This window comes from Conger conger, chromosome 1, assembly GCF_963514075.1.
Source record: "Conger conger chromosome 1, fConCon1.1, whole genome shotgun sequence".
NCBI lineage: Eukaryota > Metazoa > Chordata > Actinopteri > Anguilliformes > Congridae > Conger > Conger conger.
This window is the reverse complement of record NC_083760.1, coordinates 36,783,192-36,806,637: the sequence shown is the minus strand read 5'-3', so window position 1 is coordinate 36,806,637 and position 23,446 is coordinate 36,783,192. Positions and strand designations below refer to the sequence as shown.

The following is a 23,446-nucleotide window of genomic DNA, read 5'->3' as shown; positions in this document are numbered from 1 at the left end:
CGTAATTGTTGCTGCCAATACATTGATAAATAATTTTTGCTAAGTACTGTACTATTGTGTGCGCTACTAAGTTTTCATCATGTGAACCACCTTCTTTCATTCACAACTGAATTTGACAAATCACCATCTCATCAGCAAAGACAGTCTCGTCATAGACTGCAGGTCCTGTAACGTTGCTGCCGGGAATATCCTTGGCACAGAGGAAGGTGACCACTCCAGGAAGAGCCAAGGCCTCTGTTTCATCAATAGACCTGCCCATAACATAAGAAAAGCTTCATACTCTCTATCTAAAGTCACCCACACAAATAACATCCTGCTCATAGGAGAAACATGAAGATCATGTCTTATTATTTGTAATTGTGAAGCCAAATGTTGCTAGATGTAATGTAATGTAGATTTAACCGTACTGTTCAGCATAGTCAACTAGCATGATGATCGTATTCATTATAACATACTGTATAATTAAGATATGCTATAAAACAGCCATTAAAAACACAGAAAACACATTGTACCCACCATCCATCATCACTAATTACAAATAACATCTTGCTTGTGAGGAAAAGGACTAACCACCACACTTACTGGATATAGGCGTGCGCTTTGGTACTGGTGACAAGAGCCAAATAAAGCTCATTTTCATAGTGCGGGATGTCATCGCAGTAGACCGCCTCCCCTGTGGCCTGCTTCAATGCAGACAGGTGCATTACAGGATGTCCCACAACATCGTTCTCAATCAGCCCTGGGGGCACCACCTAAGGGTGTAGCACAAGTTCCACTGTCAAAAGGCAATGAAGGACCCCATTGCATGCACTAAGAAAATCTCATTTTAGTACATCATTCCACACTAGTGTTATCGACTGGACTGCTGTATTGGAAGCACAGCCACTTTGAAATCCATGTTTCAAAGACAACGTTTCAAAGACATGTGCCTAGTTTGCTTTTGAGCTAATCAATTGAATGGATGTTCAACCCACTTTTCAGAGTTCAGTCAACTTATTAGCACCTGTGAAACTGTTCAGATATACCCAGGTCAAATAAACCCAGGATATTACTGGAACTTTAAAGCTATAAAGAAATACAATTTATCCAGAAATAGTCATTATACAATGGATAGGTCTGGTCCATTGTCTCTGTTGGTCAGTTTGCGTAACTGGTATTGAGAGCTTTCAGTATCTAGTCTTGATTCTTGGATTTTGACTGCATTTGCTGTTATTGCCATTTGTCAACATGAGGAATTGCGAAAATGAAAGTCAAGGAAGCTATTATGAGACTGAGAAATAAGAAAATAATATTCAGAGAGAACAAACCTTAGGCTTACCAAAATCAACTGTCTAGAACTGTCAGTTTCTGTGACAAGAACATCATTAAGAGAGCACTGGTGAGTTCACTTCTTGCAATAGGCCTGGTAGGCCATACAAGTTGATGACGGAAGAATTCTCATAATGAAGGAAACCCCCCTAAACGCCTGTCCTACAGATGAGAAATGCACTTCAGGAGGCTGGTGTGGATGGGTCATTCACTGCTGCCTGCAGAAGACTTAACAGACAGAGGCTTGATAGCTGAAATCACAATTGCAAGCCAGCATGGCAGGTTGCAAGTGCGTTCATTGTAGGCAATCACTTAATTGGCTATCATTCTCATTCGCCTGCCTCCTTTTATTTTGAATCATTCCTTTTGTGCACAGCATTGTAGCCAAGATATCAAGGGGTATCCTAGGGGTGGAAATTCATCTTGCAATCAGATTAAATTAGAATTCTAGAATTCTATATTGTAAACAAAATGTTTTACTTTTCTTTTTTTATTTTAACCATTGCGTCTCCCCAGCTTACAGCCTACACCTTATAGTAACGTATGGCGTTTTGCCATTTGTAATATTGAAATTAAATCTACGAACTGTCACCTAGAAACAACCTCCATCAGTAATGTCACCTGTGATGAAGTGGTGACACACCGCGTCACACCTGCCAATCCATTTCTACAAACAAGTGTAGTGTGTTTGCTCTCAGTCGGAGCGGAATTGATCAGAATTTGGGAGACCAAGTAGTGCACAGAAGCTTCACTTGGTGCATGTGTCAGGGCTGGGGAAACTGAATTAAATCAGCTAGTCTAGTATTTACAGTACATAGTTGCATCAGGACGGAGGGGTTGCTTATTCAATTGAATGACAAACCCGAGACAGTTGATGGTCCCTTACAAAAAATAGTTTAGAAAAGTATACCTCAAGTATTCTGAACTAAATCCCAGACAGTAGAGGCCATTTAAAGTACAATTCATTTTTTATTTCCAGATTTAAAATAATTTAATTATTTTTTGGTCCCCTAAAATGAAGGGACTGTATATAAAAAGGGATGTATTTCCTACATGGATCACCCGATATGGATGTAAATGCCCTCAAATTAAAGGTCACAGTTTGCACCTTAACCTCATATTCATTATTTCATTAAAAATGTAATGTGCTGGAGTATGGAGGCAAATTAACAAAAATGTTACCACTGTCCAAATACTTACGGACTGCACTGAATATTGATTGTATTGCTTAACATAATAATCGGCCCAATTAACTAATGCTTTAATCGGCAATTAGTTTCAGATAAGAATTAATCAGGTTTTTAAATGTGAATTTTTTTACGTTTGAAATATGCTGAAAATTGCTGGTTTTCATTAAATTAAAGGTTTCAATATCCGATATTTGCAATAGCATTGGCAGAGCAGTCCGTCTCAAAAAATGGAGGGACATGAAATGCTGAAGGAGAATTTAAGTGGAAACTTTGGTAATAAATTTGACCAGGTAAGCTACTGGCAAGTGTGAATGTCTTCCTCAAACAAACTAATAATTAGCCAACTAATTTTTGTAAATCGGTTGACAGCCCTACATCATACGGTTAATTTTTGCCATTTACCTAGATTATATTTAACAATAAAACATTTTTTTAAAATATAAAGACATTAATCTAAAAAATCTGCTATAATGAAGGCACGGGGGACATGAATCATGTCAATCTTACAAATTTAAAATACACAAGGTTCATGCAGTTACATTATTGGTATTTATCATTTTAAACTTACCTTCCCAATTATTTTAAATTTGATATTATTATAATCAAAATAGATTGATCATGTCATATTACAGAAAGGGAATGCACTCAAACTGAAAGACTTCTGAGACAGGTCCATGTACCTGGTAGATCTGGACACTGGAAGGCAGTTCTTTGTGGAAGAGCTTGACAGCACTGGCATAGTCAGGCCTCAAATCTTCAACAAGAATACCCTTCAGAGAAGGAGGCAAACATTATCAATGTGGAAAGGAATGTTCTTTGCAGTACAATTCTTTGAGATAATAGTGCATGCATTAAGTTTCTGTACCTACGACACATCCACATCTTCTGGTATCAAAACATATGTTTCCAGTTATGGACATATAGTCAGATACATTTTAATAAAACAATCTAAAAACACTCCCCATTTTTAATGAGACACATTGCAGTATCTACTCAACATTATCATGCTTAAAAGGTTGATTATCTTTGAAAAACACTGAATTATTCATATGTATCAATATTTATCAATCAAGCATTAAAGGAGGCATGACATGTCTGCACTGTGTCTATCCAAATCGTGTTTTCAGCAATACACCATTTCTGTTCTCTTCATGCTCAAGCTGTACAACCACATGGATGTATTGATACTTCAATTTTTGTGCGGCTCTACCCTATACAACTGGCTGAGCCTTACCTCTGTTTTGAGGTTGTTCGCAAGCTTGTGCTGGACAGTGAGGTAGAATTTGAAGAAGAGGCTGATCGTCAGTATACACCTGTATGTAACTAACCCACCAGGGGCAGAAGGGTCAAGGGTCATTTCCGCAGCCAATAGTGAACAGGCTTCTTGCATCAGCTCTTCACTCCATGTCCTACACAGAAGCATCCATCCATTAATACCAAGCACAGGTGAAACCTCTTGAGATACATACCATTTTAACTAGAAAAAAGTGAATGACAAACTTTAGTTTATAAAACTACATTTGAAAGGCTGTCTGATCTGTCGGACAGGTATTTGGGGATTTTTCTTTATTATGGAGATATTTCTTCTGTCATCAGCTGTGGAGGTCTTCCTTAGCCTGCCAGTCCCTTTGCCATTAGTAAGCTCACAGGTGCTCCCTTTCTTCTTAATTATGTTCCAAACATTTTGGTAAGCCTAAGATCTGACCAATATGTCTATTCTTGTTTCACAGTGTCATCATGGTTTCATTTACTTGCACTGGCACAACTGCTCCTCACATTGATAAACATCAGTAATAGTTTCCAAAGGTGATTGAAAGACTAGAGGAAGGACTAGGTGCTGAGAACTCTCTTATAGCTGGATTAAGGAGGCAATTAAACACACCTGAACAATTACAAACACCTGTGAAGCCACGTGTCCCAAACGTTATGCTGCCTTGAAATGGGTGGGGCTATGTTTAAACACTGCTGTAATTTCTACATAGTGAAACCCAAATGAAATGTATAAAAATACCCTTTAATAAAATCTGTGAATGGGAACTATAACCACATGTGATCATAAATCTAGAATTGTGGCAAATCAGAGGCAAATCAAAACATGGTCTTTGTCCCAAACAGTATGGAGGGCACTGTATGTCACAAACTGATGTGCGGTCTGCAGACAGTCAATAAAATCATTTTTTTTATTGTACTAAACTTGACAAAAACTCATCTTACTCATTACACTGAATCGTTGAGTTGACATTCAACGGTACTGGCATGCGTAATGCCCCCCTCAGCTGGCTTCTTTTCAGCAGTGGCTGACTATTTCAGAACTTGGGGAACTCCCTGCCTGGTGGTTGTGCAAACGACAAGTAGTTACTGTGGAAAAACCCAAAAATATTCGGAAATTTGCTGCTGCCCTTTGTAAAGGGGAGCAGGTCGGAGGACCAAACGCAACCGAGTTGGGTTCTAAAAGTTACTCACCAGACGTGAGAACCACTGATATTTTCTGGGGGCATCCCTGGAGACAAGGGATGCACCCCAGAGGAGGAAGGGGTAAATAAGGGATTAACTCCCCGGCGATTAGCCACCAATAAAACAACCTATCAAAACAGTCAATAAGTTATGTTTGAATCGAGCGAGGCGAGTAAAACCTAGGTACGGCCATCGTGCAAGGGAGATGCCTAACCAGGCTCCCAACAGCGTTATACCCTACCTAGGACCAGAACGGTAATGTGATAATGAAAGACATAGAAGACATCCCGTCTGTGATTCCACAGCAGGAATACTGGCCCCAATGCTAGCATGCACAAAACAACAACTATTTATAATCTCATTTCCTGGCAAAACAGGATTACTTTAAAAAGATACGGGAAGCCATGAAACGCATTAATCTTACTTCAAAAACAGAACCTGAACGCCTATAACAAGGCTAGAATATACAAAACAGTAGGCTATATTACACTCACTTCAACAACCGAAGCCAAACGCCTCTACCAAGACCAGAATACACAACATAGCAGGCTACATTACACTCACTTCAACATCCGAAACCAAACGCCTCTACCGAGGCCAGAATACATGAAACAGCATTAACAGAGGTGTTAGATACCACACTTGCATGCAATACACGAAAATCACCAGCCTCGTCGTTTTGCCGTTCTGGGACCAATATACATGAAAAGTCTTTTGGTAAGGCAGACGCACTATTCCAATTAATCCATAAATCTCATAAAAATTTGTTTGGTAGTTTTTATTAAAAAGATCTTCTACAAACTTTTTAAAGTGTTTTACAGTTTCTCACCCAATTAGAACATGTCCTACTTTTAAATGGACTAGTGCCTTTTCCTAAAATCGGGTTCTAATGCACTATGGTTGTTATCAAAATTGATATTTTGAGAACGAGGCCCCGTTGAAAATGAATGATGAAAAGTTAGCTTGTCTGTAAGCCAGTGACTCAATAATGTAAGGCATTGCACAAGTGCGAGCCACGCGCCTCACAGAACATACAATTATACATTGCCAGAGCCATATGGAGCCAAAATGGAGTGTAATTAGCACGCAGTGTTTTTCATGTCATTTAGCTTGTGTGTACTTCAAAGGCATACTTTGCTATCTCGATAGGCTACAACCAAACAAGACCTGGTCCGTATCATTGTTTTTTTCCTGAAAAAGACACCTTGAGCTAGGTTTTGAAACAGCTGGTTGACCAGTTTGACCAGCTCCATAGGCTAATCCCAGAATCTCAACAGCCTCAGTGTCCAATCTCAACACCGTGTACTGTAACAGTTTTATGTTCTTGGCTATTGTCGGTTGCATCTCACATATTCTAATTCAGAAATATTTCTGTACATTTGTACGAAACGTACGAAATGTAGCCTATGCCATATGCCGCTTCATATGTCAATTATCAGGGGAAAATTTGACCGATTACTGAGATTACTGATCATTAATGCTGGGTGTTATATATAGCATAATATAATATATTTCTGGAGCACAGAGTGGAGGAGGGTTGTAGTGGAGTATGCACTTTCCAGCTAATGGGACACACTCCTTGTCATCACAGGCTATTTCTGACCGCTTTCAAGATGGCAGTTAGTTAGCTATCAATAGCTAATGTTAGCTGAGCTATCTTGTTAGTTACTAGTAGTTAGCGATGCAACTGTACAAAGCTATACTTAAGCTAGTCAACTAACTTTTTTACACCAACTAATGTGTTACTTCCCAAGCTATCTATCTATCTATCTATACTTTAGGCTTTTGTTGCCCTGCTGCTCTAGGATCTGATTTCGCAGAATATCTAAGGAACATTATGTCTGACCCTGGATAAATGGATGACGTACTTTACACCACAAAAAACAGCATCTCTGGTTAGTCTGTAGCTATTCTACCCATCGAATGTCTATTGGGGTGTGTCTTGTTGGGATAGCTGGCAAGCTCTATGCGTTTATGGTTAGCTAGCTAGTCTATATTGACTTGGTGGTAAAGTAACGTTAGAAGACAAAAAATACGACAAACACTATAGTGGCGCAAAAAAGGTAGTGCTTGGAAAAGACTAAGAACACAGTCTGGAACCGCGACACAGATCTCCCGAGGGGAGAGCGTCAAATGAAACACAAAACCACTATTATCTATTAACCGTATTATCTATTACCTTGCATGCCTCTGTACCAGTCAAACCCACTCAAAGAGCACTACAACTGAAGCATGTGCAGTCCTATGATAAATCTGACCACAACCACAGTTACATAGCATATTGCAGGAGGGCTTATGGTGAGATAAGCAAGAGAAGTTCTCTTGGGGAGAACTGGAAAAATGTAGATGTCTGGTCAGTAGCTAGGTGAGGTTTAAGCCGAGGTAACCTCAGAATCCCTAGCAAAATTTAGCCAGTTCTTCTCTGACCGGGTAAAGTAAATTGTGACCCAGCAAGAGCTTCAGATACTGTACAGGTCTTGCACTCAGCCACTTCACAGGGGAGAGCGAAACAAAATCACTATCGCTATCACTAAAATTGTTACATTTTGTTCAATATTGTGACAATTTGGTCCTCCATGCTCTGATAAATGTAACAAAATGACTCGCCATACATTTTAGAGTCCCAAACAAACTTTTGTATGTTGATACTTTATCGGTCTCTGTAAAGACAAGTCGCAGTGTAATGTGATGTTGTTTTTATTATTATAAACCATTCTAATTTAATGAAGCGAGATGGCCGTTTGTTCTTCTACTGTTCAAAACTAATGTTTTTCCTCTGTTCTATGGTAGTCGCCTCTGTTCACAGGCCAGTGTGTGCTGCTTCCTGAAAGTTTTAAGGTGGCCTACCTTCACACCTAGAACGGGTGATAATTATAGCAATATAGCCAATCAATTTGTCTAAAGCAAACAGGTTACATATGTAGGAACCACATTTCCTACAATCCCACAGGACAATTCCGCGACATCTACCCCGCATAACGTCTAGCTCGGTTCAGCCAATCCCGTAATGGCGGGAGCAATAAACTTATTCCGTATAAGAGCAAGGCATGTTCTCGGGAAAAACCTTTCTTCTCACTTGCTTTTCAGATGCCTGTTTCTCTTCATTTCATCTGCTCCGAGACTCGGACAGAGGCTGAATTCTACACAGCGCACTACCAGGCCTACGGACACACCTAGTTACCTTGCGATAACTTAGTGGCCTATAGCGCGCGGAAACTGGGGTATGCGGAACGCTACATCAGTTTACCCCTGCAAAGCACAGGAACTAACTTTTATACATGGAAAAAGAACCAGCGGACATTTTTTCCAGAACCGAACAGACCAGACAACAACGCGCAACCCACGGGAACATCCCAGCTCTGCGCATCTTCCTAGGACAACGGTCTTCACCCGGGGGGTCGCGACCCCTAGGGGGTCCGCAGAGGTACTGCAGGGGGTCCGGCAAATTTTCACCTGAAGCATTTTTTTCCTCTTCCAAAAATTAAAAATGTCATAGGCTAACAGAATGTAGAAAAGAAAAACGCTTCCTATTCGTTTATAATAACACATAGTAGGCTACCCATGAATCATGCATGCGATCATGTGATCCCCATGTGCAACATTTAGCTATCCTGTGCCAAAACACGTTAGCGATAACCATAAAATGTGAAATGATGGATCGTTTTGTAATTTCTCGGAACAAAAGCTCCATGTCAGACACGAATGATGGCGGTTCGGGTGACCCACCTTCAGAGGATGCCAACACCCCTTCAATGAATAGCCATAAATGCAAACGAGAGAAGACTTGTAAATATTCTGAAAATTATCTACAGTTTGGCTTCACCTGCAAGGAGACCGATGGTGTTGAATTACCAATGTGTGTGGTTTGCTCTGTCGTGCTATCAAACGAAAGTATGAAGCCAGCAAAGCTGCAACGACACTTTGAGACACACCATGCTCACTTGAAGGAAAAAGCCTTTGAATATATCCAGTCCTGTTTAAAAGCTTTTGCGGGCCAACAGACCTTGATGAGACAACAGTTGGCGAGTTAGCTTTAAAAGCATCTTATCAAGTTGCATTACGTGTTGCTTAGACAAAAAAGCCCTACACAATAGCGGAAAGTTTAATATTGCCTGCAGCTAGTGGTATGTGCAAAACAATGTTTGGGAATGATGAGTACATTAAAAAATTGAAAAGCATCCCATTGTCAGACACAACCATCGCCCGCCGGATTGATGAAATGGCAGCAGATGTGAGGGCGCAACTAGTAGAGAAACTCCATAAGGCAGATGAATCCACCGATGTGTCAAATGAGGCTCAGCTTTTGGCGTTTTGCGGTTTGTCGACCAAAATGAGATGCAGGAGGAATTTCTTTTTGGTAAGCAGATGCCTGGGCGTACAACAAGTTCTGAGATTTTCAAAGTGATCGATGATTTTTTCCGTGAACATGATATACCTTGGCCAAAATGTGTCGCGATGTGCCCAGACGGTGCGCCTTAATGCGCTCGTCAAAGATGTGGCTCCCAATATTATATGGACGCACTGCATGCTTCCAAAGACATGTGTGATGACTTGTCAGACGTCATGGACACTGTCGTGAAAGCTGTCAATTTTGTCAAGAAGAGTGCTCTACGAACGCGCCTATTTTCCTCGCTCTGCGATGCTGCAGGAGAAGAACACACTGCGCTCCTCTATCATTCCGGGGTTAGATGGCTTTCGCGTGAAGCTGTGTTGTCACGTGTGTTTGAGTTACGTGCGTCTCTTGGAGAGTTTTTAGCGTCCCACAACACCGCAGAGCTGGCCAAACATTTTAGTGACAATACCTGGCCTACCAACCTTGCATATCTTTCAGACCTTTACTCTGAACTGAACAGACTGAACAGTTCTATGCAAGGACGCAATACACACGTCATCCAAATGTATGACAGGATAGAGGGCTTTCTGAAGAAAGTCAGAAGGTGGAGGGAACGAGTCAGGGAGGGCACTTTTTTTCATTTTTCCATCTGTGGAAGAGTTAAGTGAATCTGCAGTGCTGTCTCCTCGCCTAACATACACAATTATTGCACATTTGGAGGCACTTGAGTTTGGGAAATACTTCTCTGAGGCTGAGTTGTGGCGCAAAGACAAGACATGGATACAGTTCCCATTCAAAGACAGTGCAGCAGATGGCTCAATCTTAACAGTGACAGAGGAAGATCAGCTCATTGAACTATCCACTGACAGCACATACAGGAATACATATGACACAAGAACACTCATCCAATTCTGGATCTCTTGCCAGAAAGACTTCCCTCAATTGATAGCAAAAGCAATGAGGAGCCTTTTACCTTTTGCTACTACATACCTTTGTGAAAGTGGATTTTCCTCTCTTGCCTACCTGAAGAACAAATACAGGCCAAGACTGCAGCCTGAGACTGCTATGGCACTCTGCCTCACAACTTCCATCTGTCCTAGAATAGAGAAGCTCTGTGCCACTCACCAGGGTCAGTCCTCTCACTAGGTAGCCTATGAGATATTCCATCCATACTCAATTAGCTTAATTCTTTGTCCCTCCATTATTAAATTTGGATAGTACCCAAGAATGCAAGCAGGAATGATAAAATATCTTTAGCCAGCATCTTTCACTGACACTCATTACAAACCGGACATACGGTTTGAATGAGTTTGTAAATTGCTTTGTTCAACGAGGGTAATCTAGATTATAAATTTGCCACAAAAGAGGCTGACATATGGGCAATGCTACTGTGCCTTTTATTTTAGAAAGCAAATCCAGTATGAGAAGAAATAGTCATCATCCGTCTTCCAAATGATGCTTCATATAACAATGCATTGAAACATTGTGGAATGACATCATACAGTTCATATGCTTGTGAAACTTTACATCGTGTTGGGAGTGATTCCTGTAGCTAGGATATGCTACCTTTAGTGATTAGTGTGCACTTCTGGATAATGACACTTTGGATGTCCACATGTTGAACAGAAAGCCTGATCCCCATTTCCCCATTTTCTCAATTATTGCATTGTTGTTGCCATCATTATTATGTTAAGTTAGACTAACGCCAGTGTGTCTACAATGATCAGTGTTTGTCAGTCCAATGGCTGAAACCAGAACAGCTACAAAGCTAATGTTTGAGGTTGCCAAGTCAACCAGACAGGGTTTTTTTCAAACATTGTTTGATTTCTATGAGGCACAGTAGCTACCTAATCAATCTCTTAAATACAGCCTTTTTTATATCCCTGAACTTATTCTAGACTCAACTCAGTATTCAATAGTTACTATTCAGTAGTTACCAACTTCAATGATTTTGAATGTAATCCCATGAGAGATAGAGGGAGGGTTGTTTGGGGGCAAACAAAAGAGTAACTTTTTGCCAATCATTCATATGCAAGGTATTGTGAAATAGCTACCAGGCAAGAAGTAATTTCCTGTTGATGAGGGCACTCTTTTAAGTATTATTGTTATATCTCAATAGGGAGAGTAGTTATCAGTGTTTTGAAGTTACATGATGATGGGGGTCATGACAAAATAATGGAAGTGGAAAAATTAAAAAGGTTCAGGGTTTAAAGCCAAACTAGAAATTAAATCTGAGATATAATCCTGGTTTAAAACACTATCCTAATCAAACCAATTAAAATCCATAGCAAGTACTGGGTTTGGGACTAGACCAATATAACAATTTCATACAATAGTTCCTGGTTTGTGGGTGTATTTTTTTATGAGAAAGGCTAAATTCAGAACTAAATATTTAAAGCCCATTTTCTAAAAACTGTGTTTTGCAAAAATGCAACATTCAAACAATCATATCTCCAGAAATATTTCCTCAATCTCACAAAGTGAAATATCATTTTTAGCTATCATTCTATACTTGAACATGCAATGATTAACTGAAAAAGTCACATTTTGAAACCTGTATCTGAAGCATGGAGTCAGTCACAATTGGATTCCAACACTGTGGACTCATGAAACATCCCAGCCTTGATCTTTAGGATTTTAGGCTTTAGGCTTTAGGCTTCAGGATAATGCACTTGAACATATCAAATGTTTGTTACCGACTTTGGCAATTGACTTTTGGATTATGACCAATGAAACTTCCCAGAGGTATATTTTTCAGGTATATTAGTATATAACAGTGTCACAATTGTCATTACTTGTAACTAACTGAAAACTTCAATGATATAGTACACATATATAATATGATAATGCAAGATAAATCACCAATATCTTTTCTGGATCCGAAATCGGTCTCAAAATCGACTTTTAACTATTTCATGAAAGGCTAACCTCCCAATCAACTGGTTGCTGGTGGTCTTGGCCATCACAGTAGTTGGTGCCATTCCTCCGTAGCTGAGCCGGAGGTCTTTCACAGTGTTAGTGTCCTCTTCAAACACAACATTCATTCCACAGGTTACTATGGCAATGTCATCCTCCCTACGTTGGGACTGTTTGAAAGCAGAGAAGTACTGGCCCTGGAACAGAACAAAGACCAAGCCTCAGACCTAACATTTTCACAGGACTCAAGTGAAATACCAACACACAGAGCCACTTAAAAGTGAGCACAATGTTCCAGTCCTGTTTAGCTTTCTCTTGAATATAAACTGGGTGGTTATTCTGGCTGCTGTTAGATAACCACCCTGTGATCGAGGCATTTCATAAGGAAATGTACTGCAGTACTGCACAGGCCAGTAATCATGTCAAATTGCTCACCTTCTTTGTGTAAGGGATCTCTATGGAGAGCAGAATCTCATCTGATTTTATAGCTGTTCTTCTGTAGCCCGTAAAGAATTTGTCGTCCATCTGAAGGATTCGTTTGCCTCCTAGACCACAGATTATTATCAGCATTCTCATTATTAGAAATTCTTAACTTTATTAGATAAATTATCACTATTTTAATATTAATGTTACATTCAAATTGCATGCAAGTGCTTTACTGCCTTTTATGTAGCCTTCCCTACGGTTACCTTGTTACCTGCTTTGGCAAATATGAATAAAGATGTGAATATGACATATTGTATTGGTCCCAGTGTTTAACTAAATGGAACCAAATACTGAATCGTGAATGACACCTGTCCTTATTTGAAATTTCAACAAATAGCTGTGAAAACAAATGACACATTCATACGACATTCTCTAACATGCTTTACATCTAACAATCAACTCAGTCAAGCAATAATGTGCTCACTCTGTCAAAAAGTAAGAAGCAGGGTCAGCTGAGTTGTAGAAATATTTAAAGTTACAAGGTTGTTACTGTTCTCCAGGATTCAGGGAAACCAGCCAACAATTTTAGGTTTCCCCAAAAGGTTATAATTGAGTAATCTTTCTCAACATAACGATGAGAATATTCTAGTTAAAGGGCAGACTGTCAGCTTTAATTTGACAGTATTTACATCCATATCGGGTGATCAGTATATACATATTCCCCCCATTTCAGGGGACCAAAAGTAATTGGACAGTTGCCAAGTGTATTCAATTGCTTCCTTAGTGCTAGTATAAAAACACTTTCAGTATCTAGAATAGATTCTAAGCTTTTGATTGCTTTTGGAGTCTGTTATTAGAGTTTGTCAAAACAACAACCAGAGTTTTGCCAATGAAAATCAAGGAAACCATTATGACGCTAGGAAATAAGAAAATAACAGTCAGAGACATAGGCTAACCAATAGGCCGACTGAAACAAACGGGTTCGAACATCATTAAAAAGATAGAGAGCACAAATGCAAATAAGGCAATCAAAAACCTAGAATCAAGACTAGATACTGAACGTTTTCTTATACCTGCACTAAGGAAGTGATTTAATACACCTAACTAATCAGAAACAGCTGAGAACCCAACTGTCCAATTACTTTTGGTCCTCCAAAATGAGGGGACTATGTTTAAAAAGGGATATAATTCCTACACGGATCATCCAAAAAGGATGTAAATACCCTCAAATTAAAAGGACAAAAGATAAGATTTTTGTGTTAAAATATTGTTCCAAGACTATTGTAAATCCCTTCCTATCATTGAAAAAGGCTCACTGACATGTTGACTCACCCTCTACCTACATTTATAGTCCTTAAATTTGGGTTTCAAAATATGCAGTTGACGGGCCGGCACTCTGTACCAAAACATTGTATAACTGTACAATAATTCAAGCTCATTGGTTGAAAATTGGTTCTAATTGCCACAGCCAATGGCGTGGGGGCTTATTATGATTATTTGCATGTAGCTGCCCAAATTGCACTCCAGACAAGCTATCACTGAAACTCTGTATACTATTGCTTATTATCCAAGCAAAAACTACATATCTACATATCTAGGTGGATATTGGTAAATTTGGCAAGCTAACTAATAGCTCATTTGCATGTTGCTACTGATAACAAACTGGTATCGTTTTTTAATTAGATATGTATTCTTAACTAGGATAATAAGCAATAGTATACAGAGTTTCAGTGATCGCTTGTCTGGAGTGCAGTTTTGGCAGCTACACGTTCCTTTTATCTCTTTACGTCTTCAATCATGCGTGTTTAGCTAAACCTTCATTTGTCTCAAACTGTAAGCTGCAGTTGCATCGTTTGTGGTACACTATCATATCTTACTTATACAGCCAGCTAGTTCCATAGCCAAATAAGTTCCTTGCTTATAATATAGTTGGTTAGCTAAAGTGGAAAAGACTTTAGCTAGACTTAAAAATAAATAAATAGTGTTGTGCAGCACACTAAAGTCAACATTTCATAAAGTCACCTGTTCTGCAAATATTTACTTACTAGACTATGAAAAGATGACAGGCTCTGTTACGTTTGTCACTGTCAACTTTCCAAAACAGTGCATGTTGTGGTTTGAGGGTGTTTGTAGCTGCAATTCCTCTCTTGGCCGTTAGGAGTCCGAAATTACCTATTGTACCTTTAAAGGTGACAGTCTGCAATTTAACCTCACATGCATAGTTTCAAATCCAATGTGCTGGATTGGTACACAGCTGGAAGAACAGAAATTATACCACTGTGCAAATATTTAGCCTGTATTTATTGTTCCAAAGGTAAAAAAATTCTCAACCTAACATTAACTTAATCGACGACAATTTCAAGTGGAAATCTACATTCATTCCCAGTTCCCCAACAATCTTGAAATGTTTTACACTGACAGGTGGTTGATCCAACAACTACAATCCAAAGTCATGCCTTTCTCCAGTGTAAGGCAATGAATATAATGCAGCCTGGCTACTTATTTCCCTCCTCTGTCTCCTGATGCCCCTGGCCCCAACACAGAGCTATTAACTGCAGGATATACACAGGAGCAACAATGTACACAGTACAGAAACGGTTTACCTTTGGACTGTAGTGTGAGCTTGCAGCCAGCAGCCATGAACACAGGGTTGAGGTCGGAAATGGGACTGGCAGTCATTATGTTTCCACCTATAGCCTGACAACCCAGCACACAGCACACATTGTATAATATTATAAAAAAGCCATGCTAAGGTATATATATATATATGGTGCACTGGCAATCTTGGCCTTTGTGCACCTTCGCCAATTTTGTTCTCCTTTGCTCACAGTTTTTATTTTTAAAAAAACTACCTCAAAGTGCTACATAGAAGGATAATAGTAAAAGATAAGCAGATCAAGTGATTTTCATAAAATAAATGAAATAATAAAAAACAGAAACAATGTTACTGGAATAAAATGTTTAAGCAGACATAATTCTTTTTATAAAACACATGCCAAGATTTAAAATGGCTCAGAGTCTGAGGAGCTCTCAGGTGGTCCAGAAGAGCATTCCACAGAGGGAGAGCAGCTGAACAGAAAGCCCAATCCCCCATTGAGGAGTGCTTAGTCTTGGGGGTGAAAAGCTGCAGACCGTTATTGGACCAGAGCATAGTAATGGAACTAATTGGATTGTATCAAAGTCTGGGGTCCAGGAGGTCCAGGAGGATAAGAAGCCATGAAGACCCAGTAATTATGTAATCATTTAGAGATTGTTAGTGTACCCGGAGTAGCGCCGTTCCTGTGCTATAAGCAGTCCAGAAACCAGACTGGAAGCTCTAGTAGAGGTTGTTATGGTTTAGATGCTCTTGAAGATGAGCAGCAACCACTTTTTCAAAGACTGATTGCAGCAGTCTTGAGAACTTTAGGGATGCTGCCAGATTGGAGGGAAAGGTTAACTACCTGGGTGATAAGTGGGGAAAGATTAACTGCCTGGGTGAGGGCAGGCAGTGGACTCTGAGCAGGAATGCATATTTTGAGCAGTAGGGATAGAATCCAGGACACATGAAGACGGTTACATATAGCAGATTATGGCCTCAATTTCCCCTTGGGTGACTACAGCAAAGAAGTTGAGAGGCAGGCTGGAGGGTAGGAGGAGACATAGTAGTTGAGTTGAGCTGCTGATAAGGGATCTGATATTTTAACTTTAGAGTTGAAGAAGTCAATGAAACTTACACTGCTCCTCTGTTGCCTGAATGGGAGGATGTGATTGGGGACTAAGTGAGTTGTGTATTGTAGTAAACAGGTGTTTTGAATGTCCAGATTTGGAGTAAAACATTGAATGAGCCTCCTGCAGGGCTTTGGAATAAGCCCTTTGGTAGTCATGATAGGTTTGTGGACAGTGAGCATGGAACATCCTGTAATGATGCTCCAATATGTGTCCAGCTGATTTAACTCTTCTCAATTCAGGAGTGAACCAGAATGAGAAAAACCAACCCACAAAAGATATGATGAGTACATGGAGGTTGAATATATCACTCATAGATTTGTTGTAAAATTCAACTTTCAATTGCTGATGAGAAGGTGGGGGGGGGGGGGGGGAGGTTCAGGAGGTCATGTGACAGGCTGTCGGAGTTGATGTTTCTCCAGGTCCGGAAACACATCTGATGCTTAGGCTTGGATAAAGGAGGCAAGGAGACAATTGACCCAACCATGTGGTCCGACACTCCGACACCAACTCTGTGCCGAATCTACAACAATTCTGGGCGGGCAGTACTGCACTAGAGTAGATCAGAAGATTTAGATAGGAGTTCTACTGTAATACATTTAAAACTAACTGAACAAGCTGAAACTAACTGGAACTAAAACTATTTCAATCTGTGTAGAGAGGAGCGGCAGCTAGTTAGTTTCAATTGCTATGTTGTTTTAAAATGTGTTTGGGATGTTTCTGGACGTGGCAATCCTCTGTATTCAGAGGGGTGGGTGCAGCTCCAGAGCATACAGGGTGGGGTCAGGCTTCCACAGTGTGTTTGTACCTAGGTAAATGGTAAATGGTTGGAATTTATATAGCGCCTTTATCCAAAGCGCTGTACAATTGATGCTTCTGTGGCTGCCATACAAGGCACCAGGAGCAGTTAGAGGTTAGGTGTCTGGCTCAGGGACACTTAGGTAGGTACCTAACTAGCTACTGCAAAGGCAGCAAGAAGACGCAAAAGTACAGTGAAGAGAAACCACAAACAAGAATCAATCTTGGAATCACCTTTCCTCACAGCCGACAGTTATAAAAAAAAAAAAGAGATCGAAAGATAAAAATGGTAAAATGGATATGTAATATAAAAATGGAGGTGAGTGGGTGGGGTTGAGAATGGAGGAGGAAACTTCTATGACTGTAAACCACAGCAAGGCAAAAACCCTTTTCTTATAAGCCACTGTTTGGCTATGTCTGACTATTTTTTATCTTTCTTATTTCTCTTATTTACACAGCCAACTGTCCAATTACTTTTCTTCCCCTAAAATGGAGGGGCTATGAATAAAAAGGGATGTAATTCCTACACCGATCACCCAATAAGGATGTAAATACCCTCAAAGTAAGGGTGACCGCCTGCACTTTCATTTTCACCTCATATAAATGTTCAGTAGAGCAAGAAAGGAAATGTGCAAAACAAAAAACTGCTTTTCATATTCTATGAAAATGAAACTGGAGATAATTTCTTGCACAACACAATTAGGCACATAAGCACCAAGGGCCCTATTTTCCTGCCATTTGTTTTACACAAGCAATGATCATTTCACCTAACATGATGTACAGGTTATTACCAACATCACTAGGCAGTTACACCGATCAGCACAACATTAAAACCACCTGCTTTAACCAGTTTTGATTAAAATTATTAAAAATGCTTTAAATTATATAAACATGTCTATAAACACTTAATATTTCATTATGTGATATGTGTACTTATATAAGCAGATAATCATAAGTGAATTGCATTCAAGTTTAATTTTGGGGTGCAAACTGTTCATTTAGACACCTAATGTTTTGGCTCTGTCTCTGATTGATTTATTCAGATTTTTCAGCCTAATGATGGCCTGCTTTACTGATATTGTCTTTGGACCTCATGGTGAGAGACAACAACAGACTCCAAATGCAGATGGCACTCCTCGAATCAACTCTAGACCTTTTATGCATGAACTAATGATTCAACTTAACATACCTGCCTAATACCTTGTCCAATTGCTTTTGGTCCCCTAAAATTGGGGGGACTATGTATAACAAAAGCTACAATTCATACAATGTTCAATCAATATGTATGTAAAAACCTAAATCTAGAAGTCTGCACTTTAACCACATTGTGATTGTTTTTGTTTGCTGGAGTATAGAGCAAAAACAACAAAACATGTCTCTGATTTTGTCCTACTTTCTACAAACCTTTTGTTTGAGCAAGTTATAGTCCTGCAGTACTGATGAATGCACTTATATCAAATGTCGCACACATTTGAAGACTTACAGCAACATTTCGGATCTGCCGCCCAGCAAACCAGTGCATCTGCTCCAGCACTGCCTGGAAAATTTCGGTCTGGTGAGAAGGGAGGTCTCTCATGCTGTCACGAAGCACATCCCCCAGCTGGGTCAGAGTGCAGGCAGCTCCAAACACAATTCCTGCAACAGCGAGGGGAAACCCATGTGTCACTCCCCAAATATTTCCCCCTAGTACAGGGGTCGGCAACCCGCAGGGAACCGCAGGGTACGCTGGCTTTCGTTGTTACTCTGCACTTAATTGATCAATTAATGCAATCGACCACACAGTTAACTTGCCTCACCTGGTTTCTTGGGTCTGAATCGGTTGCTGGTATTAAGGCGAAAATAAAAACCAGCACACCCTGCGGCTCTCCAGGACCAGGGTTGCTGACCCCTGCCCTAGTAGGTGAATATCCACATATCATAGGCAGACAGCAGATGCTACAGATATTCCCTAACAATGCTGTACTAAAGATCCCCTCTGTCACATAAGTAGTTATGAAAACAACAAGGTACAGCACTTCTTACTAAATTCAAGGGCATTTGACAACCATGAATCTATTTAAGCTTACCACTGATTATTTCAATGGTCCTTCAGTATACTGTACTTTCAAAGTAAGGATGTTGGCAATATAATCTTAATCATCCATAAACATATCCTTCCTCCATTTTGGATAATCAGAACAAACCTTAATGCATATTAACTTCATACAGAGCTTCATATCCTTCTTTAATAACTCCCATTGAAATATATCATCCCCCTCCCCTACCCACTCTTGATCGCTCAGCCAGAATTACTGCCCAGTCTCTTTGCGCCCATTATTATTTAAAAAACCTCTCACTTCCTCCTGAAGAATGGCCTGTAGGATCCTTACTTGATCCACTTTTGCATACCAGGTAATATGAACCGTTGGCCTGTCACTTTTGCTGAAAGCATCAGCAAGATGACCAAATAGTGAATTTCAAATTCTAAATTGAATCAGGGCTGGCCACAAAGACGGTAGTCCTCACCAATATGGAGGCACTCCACTGATCCTAAGGTTCCAGTAGTCCCAGACCTCTTTGTCAACTGGACAATGTACTACCCTGCTTGATAACATTTGGTTTTATATCATCATCAATTAGTGGTCATGTTAGTTTGTGTAGTTAGCTTGCAACTGGAAGGCGAACTCGATCACCCAACGTAACATAACCATGCCTTACCGTATATATTACTACTTTTAATTGCACTGCGGTTTTTTGCTACAATGTTTCAAAGCAGTGCTAGGTCTACAGAGAAGAGAGTGATTATAGCTACTTGGCATACTCATTTATTTCATATTTCATAGTTACTTCTTAAATGACTCTCACTCTGCTACACTCCATCGGCTCAGGTGGTCCACGACTGAGTCCACTCTCTAAACCGTCTAGGATACCAGCCAGAACCGATGAGTCCTTCCCGAGAATGTATTTGACCATGAATGTATTGGATATATCGGCTGGGGGCGGTCCACTTCCTATCAAATCATGTAACTTGCATTAGTTGGCTTCAATAGCGCCACAGAATTGTAGCCGATCATTTGGGCTTTGAATGTTAATACAAAATTGAATTTTAACGATACTTTATTTGAACAAATAAGGCTTGCTAGTTTTCTAGGGTAGCTAACTAGCTAGCTATGACTTTAGTTCTCACTGGTTTTGCTGGATTCCCTTCTATAATTGCTTAATTTTTTTTTCTGCAATTTTCGATGATACGGATATTGTCATATTATTTAATGACCTCCTGAATTGTCCTCTTCACGGCTATATTTCTAGCGTTAATCTAATCTGTTATTTCCACCTACATCTTCTGTTTTTGGTTGCTGTCACAATCCGATTGAGTTTGCTTTTTAAAATGTTTTTTCCTTTTTTTGTTTTCCGTATTTTATATTTTCGCAAAATAAAATAAAATAAAAGGGGCTACCGTAGGTTAGTGGTTAAAACCTCATCTTATTGTATAGCCTACAGTCAATGATCGTAACCAATGAGATAACACATTCATGGTTACGGTCTAATTTTGCTACAGTAAAACGTCAACCATTCCAGCAAAGCACTCAACTGTGACACTTAAGGGAATTACATGAGGGTGTTGCATATAAACACTTAGACATTTTTCTTCGGTAAGGGAAACAGTTAAGGGAAACACTTAAGGTGTTTTATGCAACCGGGCACAGGAGAGTATCATTTGCATTTGGGGGAAAAAGCCATTGCTTTTTTTTAGCTCGTCCTTAAATTTCTTGGGCTCAACACATCACAATGGAATAAATGACATAGCATATGAGAGAATTAATGAATATATGTCTCAGGCATATATGTATTTTCTTCATATCTTATTTCAGTACAGAGTTATAGACAGTTAAGTAGAGGGTGTGCACTTTTTACAACTTTCCCCATCAGCGGGTAAGTTGTCACAATATGTGGGATAAGTTGTCACATTGGATTTTTTGACAAATAAGAACACAACCAAGTAATTTTGAATATTGTCCATTTAAAATTTAAAACCAAATATAACTTAATCAAAGGACCAGCGGGGCAGGATCGGGGAGGTGTTTTGCACCCCATATGCAATTCCTGTTATTGTCAGTGGCAAACCTCTGTGACTGTCAACAGTCCCTGTGACAAACAACTGCAGAACATCCTCCTTTACCCCCCATTCCCCATCACTAATCTCGACAAAAAAAACAGGGGAACATGACCATTGACCATATGTAAACAGGAAGTTGACCTCAGAACATGAAGTACCTCTTGTTCTGGAGAAATTTACTCACGTACAATAATTGCCATCTCAATTCATGGCATGATGGACTTTTTCCCCACAGTAATAGATATGAACAAGAGACTTGTGAAGCCAAGCTTTTGTAGCCTACCTTTGTAATTGGTAGCATAGTGCATGTTATTCATCTCTCTCTGGTAGGTCTAATGCATTGTAGGCTACAATATCTGTGCTGGTTGGTTTTTATTGTTTAGGCTAAATACTAGCTGACAATGAAAAACCTTTCCCTGAAATATTTTGGTTTGAATGAAATTATTGTCAATTTATACAGGGCAGCACCTTTGCTTACAGTAGCTATCCTACAATGTGAATAGACTGGCAACCAAGTGTTTACGCACAGATGTGCAATATCTTTAAAAAAGCAACACAACAGAGAAACTCCTGAATTAGGGTTTGCTTCCAGAACAACAGGATATGTGGACTAGCTTTTGCTTTTGGATCATTTTCTTGCTACATAACCCACTCACACTTCAGCTTCACCTCATGGAGAGATGACCGGTCATTCTCCAAAGCGAAATTCATTGTTCCTTCAATAATGGCAAGTTGTTCAGAGCACAGCATCCCGACACCATCACACTACCACCACCATGTTTGTGGCCTTTTTCTTATGATGTTCTTCTTGCGAAAGAACAATATTTGTTTTACACCAGACATAATGGGACCCATATCATTCAAAAAGTCCCACTTTTGACTCATCTGTCCATACTGTCTGGACATTATCCCAAAAATCTCCAAGATTTTTGGAGACTGTGAGATGAGCAATGAGGTTTCCCCCAGTTACCACCTTGCTACTCTCTTATGAATCCCTTCTTTGTCCAGCCTCTTTCTGATTGTAGAGACAAGAACATTGAGATTAGTTGAGGCTAGAGAGGCCTGCAGGACTTTGGATGTCCTTCTGGGATCATTTGCGACTTCCTGGATGAGTAGTCACTGCGCCCTTGGAGCAGTTTTGGCAGGTCAACTACTCCTGGGAAGATTCAAATTGTTCCAAGTATTCTTCACTTGGAGATAATGGCTCTCACTGTTGTTCTGTGGAGTCATAGAGCCTTAGAACTGCTTTGTAACCCTTTCCAAACTGATATATTTCAAAAACCTTTTTTCTGGAATTTCCTTTGATCATAAACCCATGAATTAAAGCCATTCAGCAAAAAGTGGCCTTCAGTTCCTGTGAGCAATGTGAAAGATTGATATCAAGTACAAGAAGTGTTAGATTGCATTTATTGCTGCTAAAGGTGGTGCAACCAGCTATTAAGATTAAGGGAGCAATAATTATTTATTTTTCACAAGGGTGACATGGGTGTTTGACTTTTTTTTAAATAAAAATTTAAATAAATAAAATACTAATTTAAAGGCTACACTTGGAATTCTTATTTAGGAACACAGCATTGCCTATGTGATGTGAAGTATCCCATTCACTTTTTGCACTTTATTATGTTGTTGATAAAATTTTTAGATGGATAAAATTACCATTTTACACTCAATAACCCATAATGACAAAGTGAAAACATGGTTTTAGAAATATTTGAAAATGTATTAAAAACAATATTGAAAAACACTAATCTATCTCCTCCCTCATACTTTGACTGATGTGCACAGCACCTGGTGGAAAACATATTGATGTTTAGTGACACAATCATCAAGAAAGCAAACCTAAATCACTGACCTAAACAAAACACATGTTGGTGCAATAGAGTCATAATATTTTAAAAAATATATATGGAAAATGTAAGTATGACCACCAAGTATTGGAAAAATTACAATCTTCATTCTAATACATGGTTAGATTTTTTTGGATATCCACCCATTCATTCTAAGCTTCCGCATTCAGCTTGAAAATTGATATGACAATGTTCATACTCGGCATATACACTCTCTAAGCACTTTTTTAGGAACCTACTTATTCATACGATTATCTCAGCAGATGTGATTTAAGTGACTTTGACAATGGAATTATTATTGGTGCCAGACAGGATGGTTTGAGTATCTCAGAAACTGCGGATCTCCTGGGATTTTCTACCATTCTAGTTTGCA

The 23,446-nt window shown here is 39.5% G+C and overlaps 1 protein-coding gene across 1 annotated transcript in view; it reads right to left on the bottom strand.

Moving 5' to 3' along the window:
* The window catches only part of xdh (xanthine dehydrogenase), a 120,498-nt gene that overhangs the window by 55,588 nt on the left and 41,464 nt on the right, over positions 1-23,446 (bottom strand). Inside the window, exons 11-18 of the mRNA XM_061258428.1 lie at positions 18,614-18,765; positions 15,231-15,324; positions 12,637-12,746; positions 12,214-12,398; positions 3,733-3,907; positions 3,179-3,268; positions 583-752; positions 125-251 (exon numbers count right to left, since the gene is read on the bottom strand). Coding sequence (XP_061114412.1) covers positions 125-251; positions 583-752; positions 3,179-3,268; positions 3,733-3,907; positions 12,214-12,398; positions 12,637-12,746; positions 15,231-15,324; positions 18,614-18,765 — 1,103 coding nt within the window. The remainder of the gene's footprint in view (positions 1-124; positions 252-582; positions 753-3,178; positions 3,269-3,732; positions 3,908-12,213; positions 12,399-12,636; positions 12,747-15,230; positions 15,325-18,613; positions 18,766-23,446) is intronic.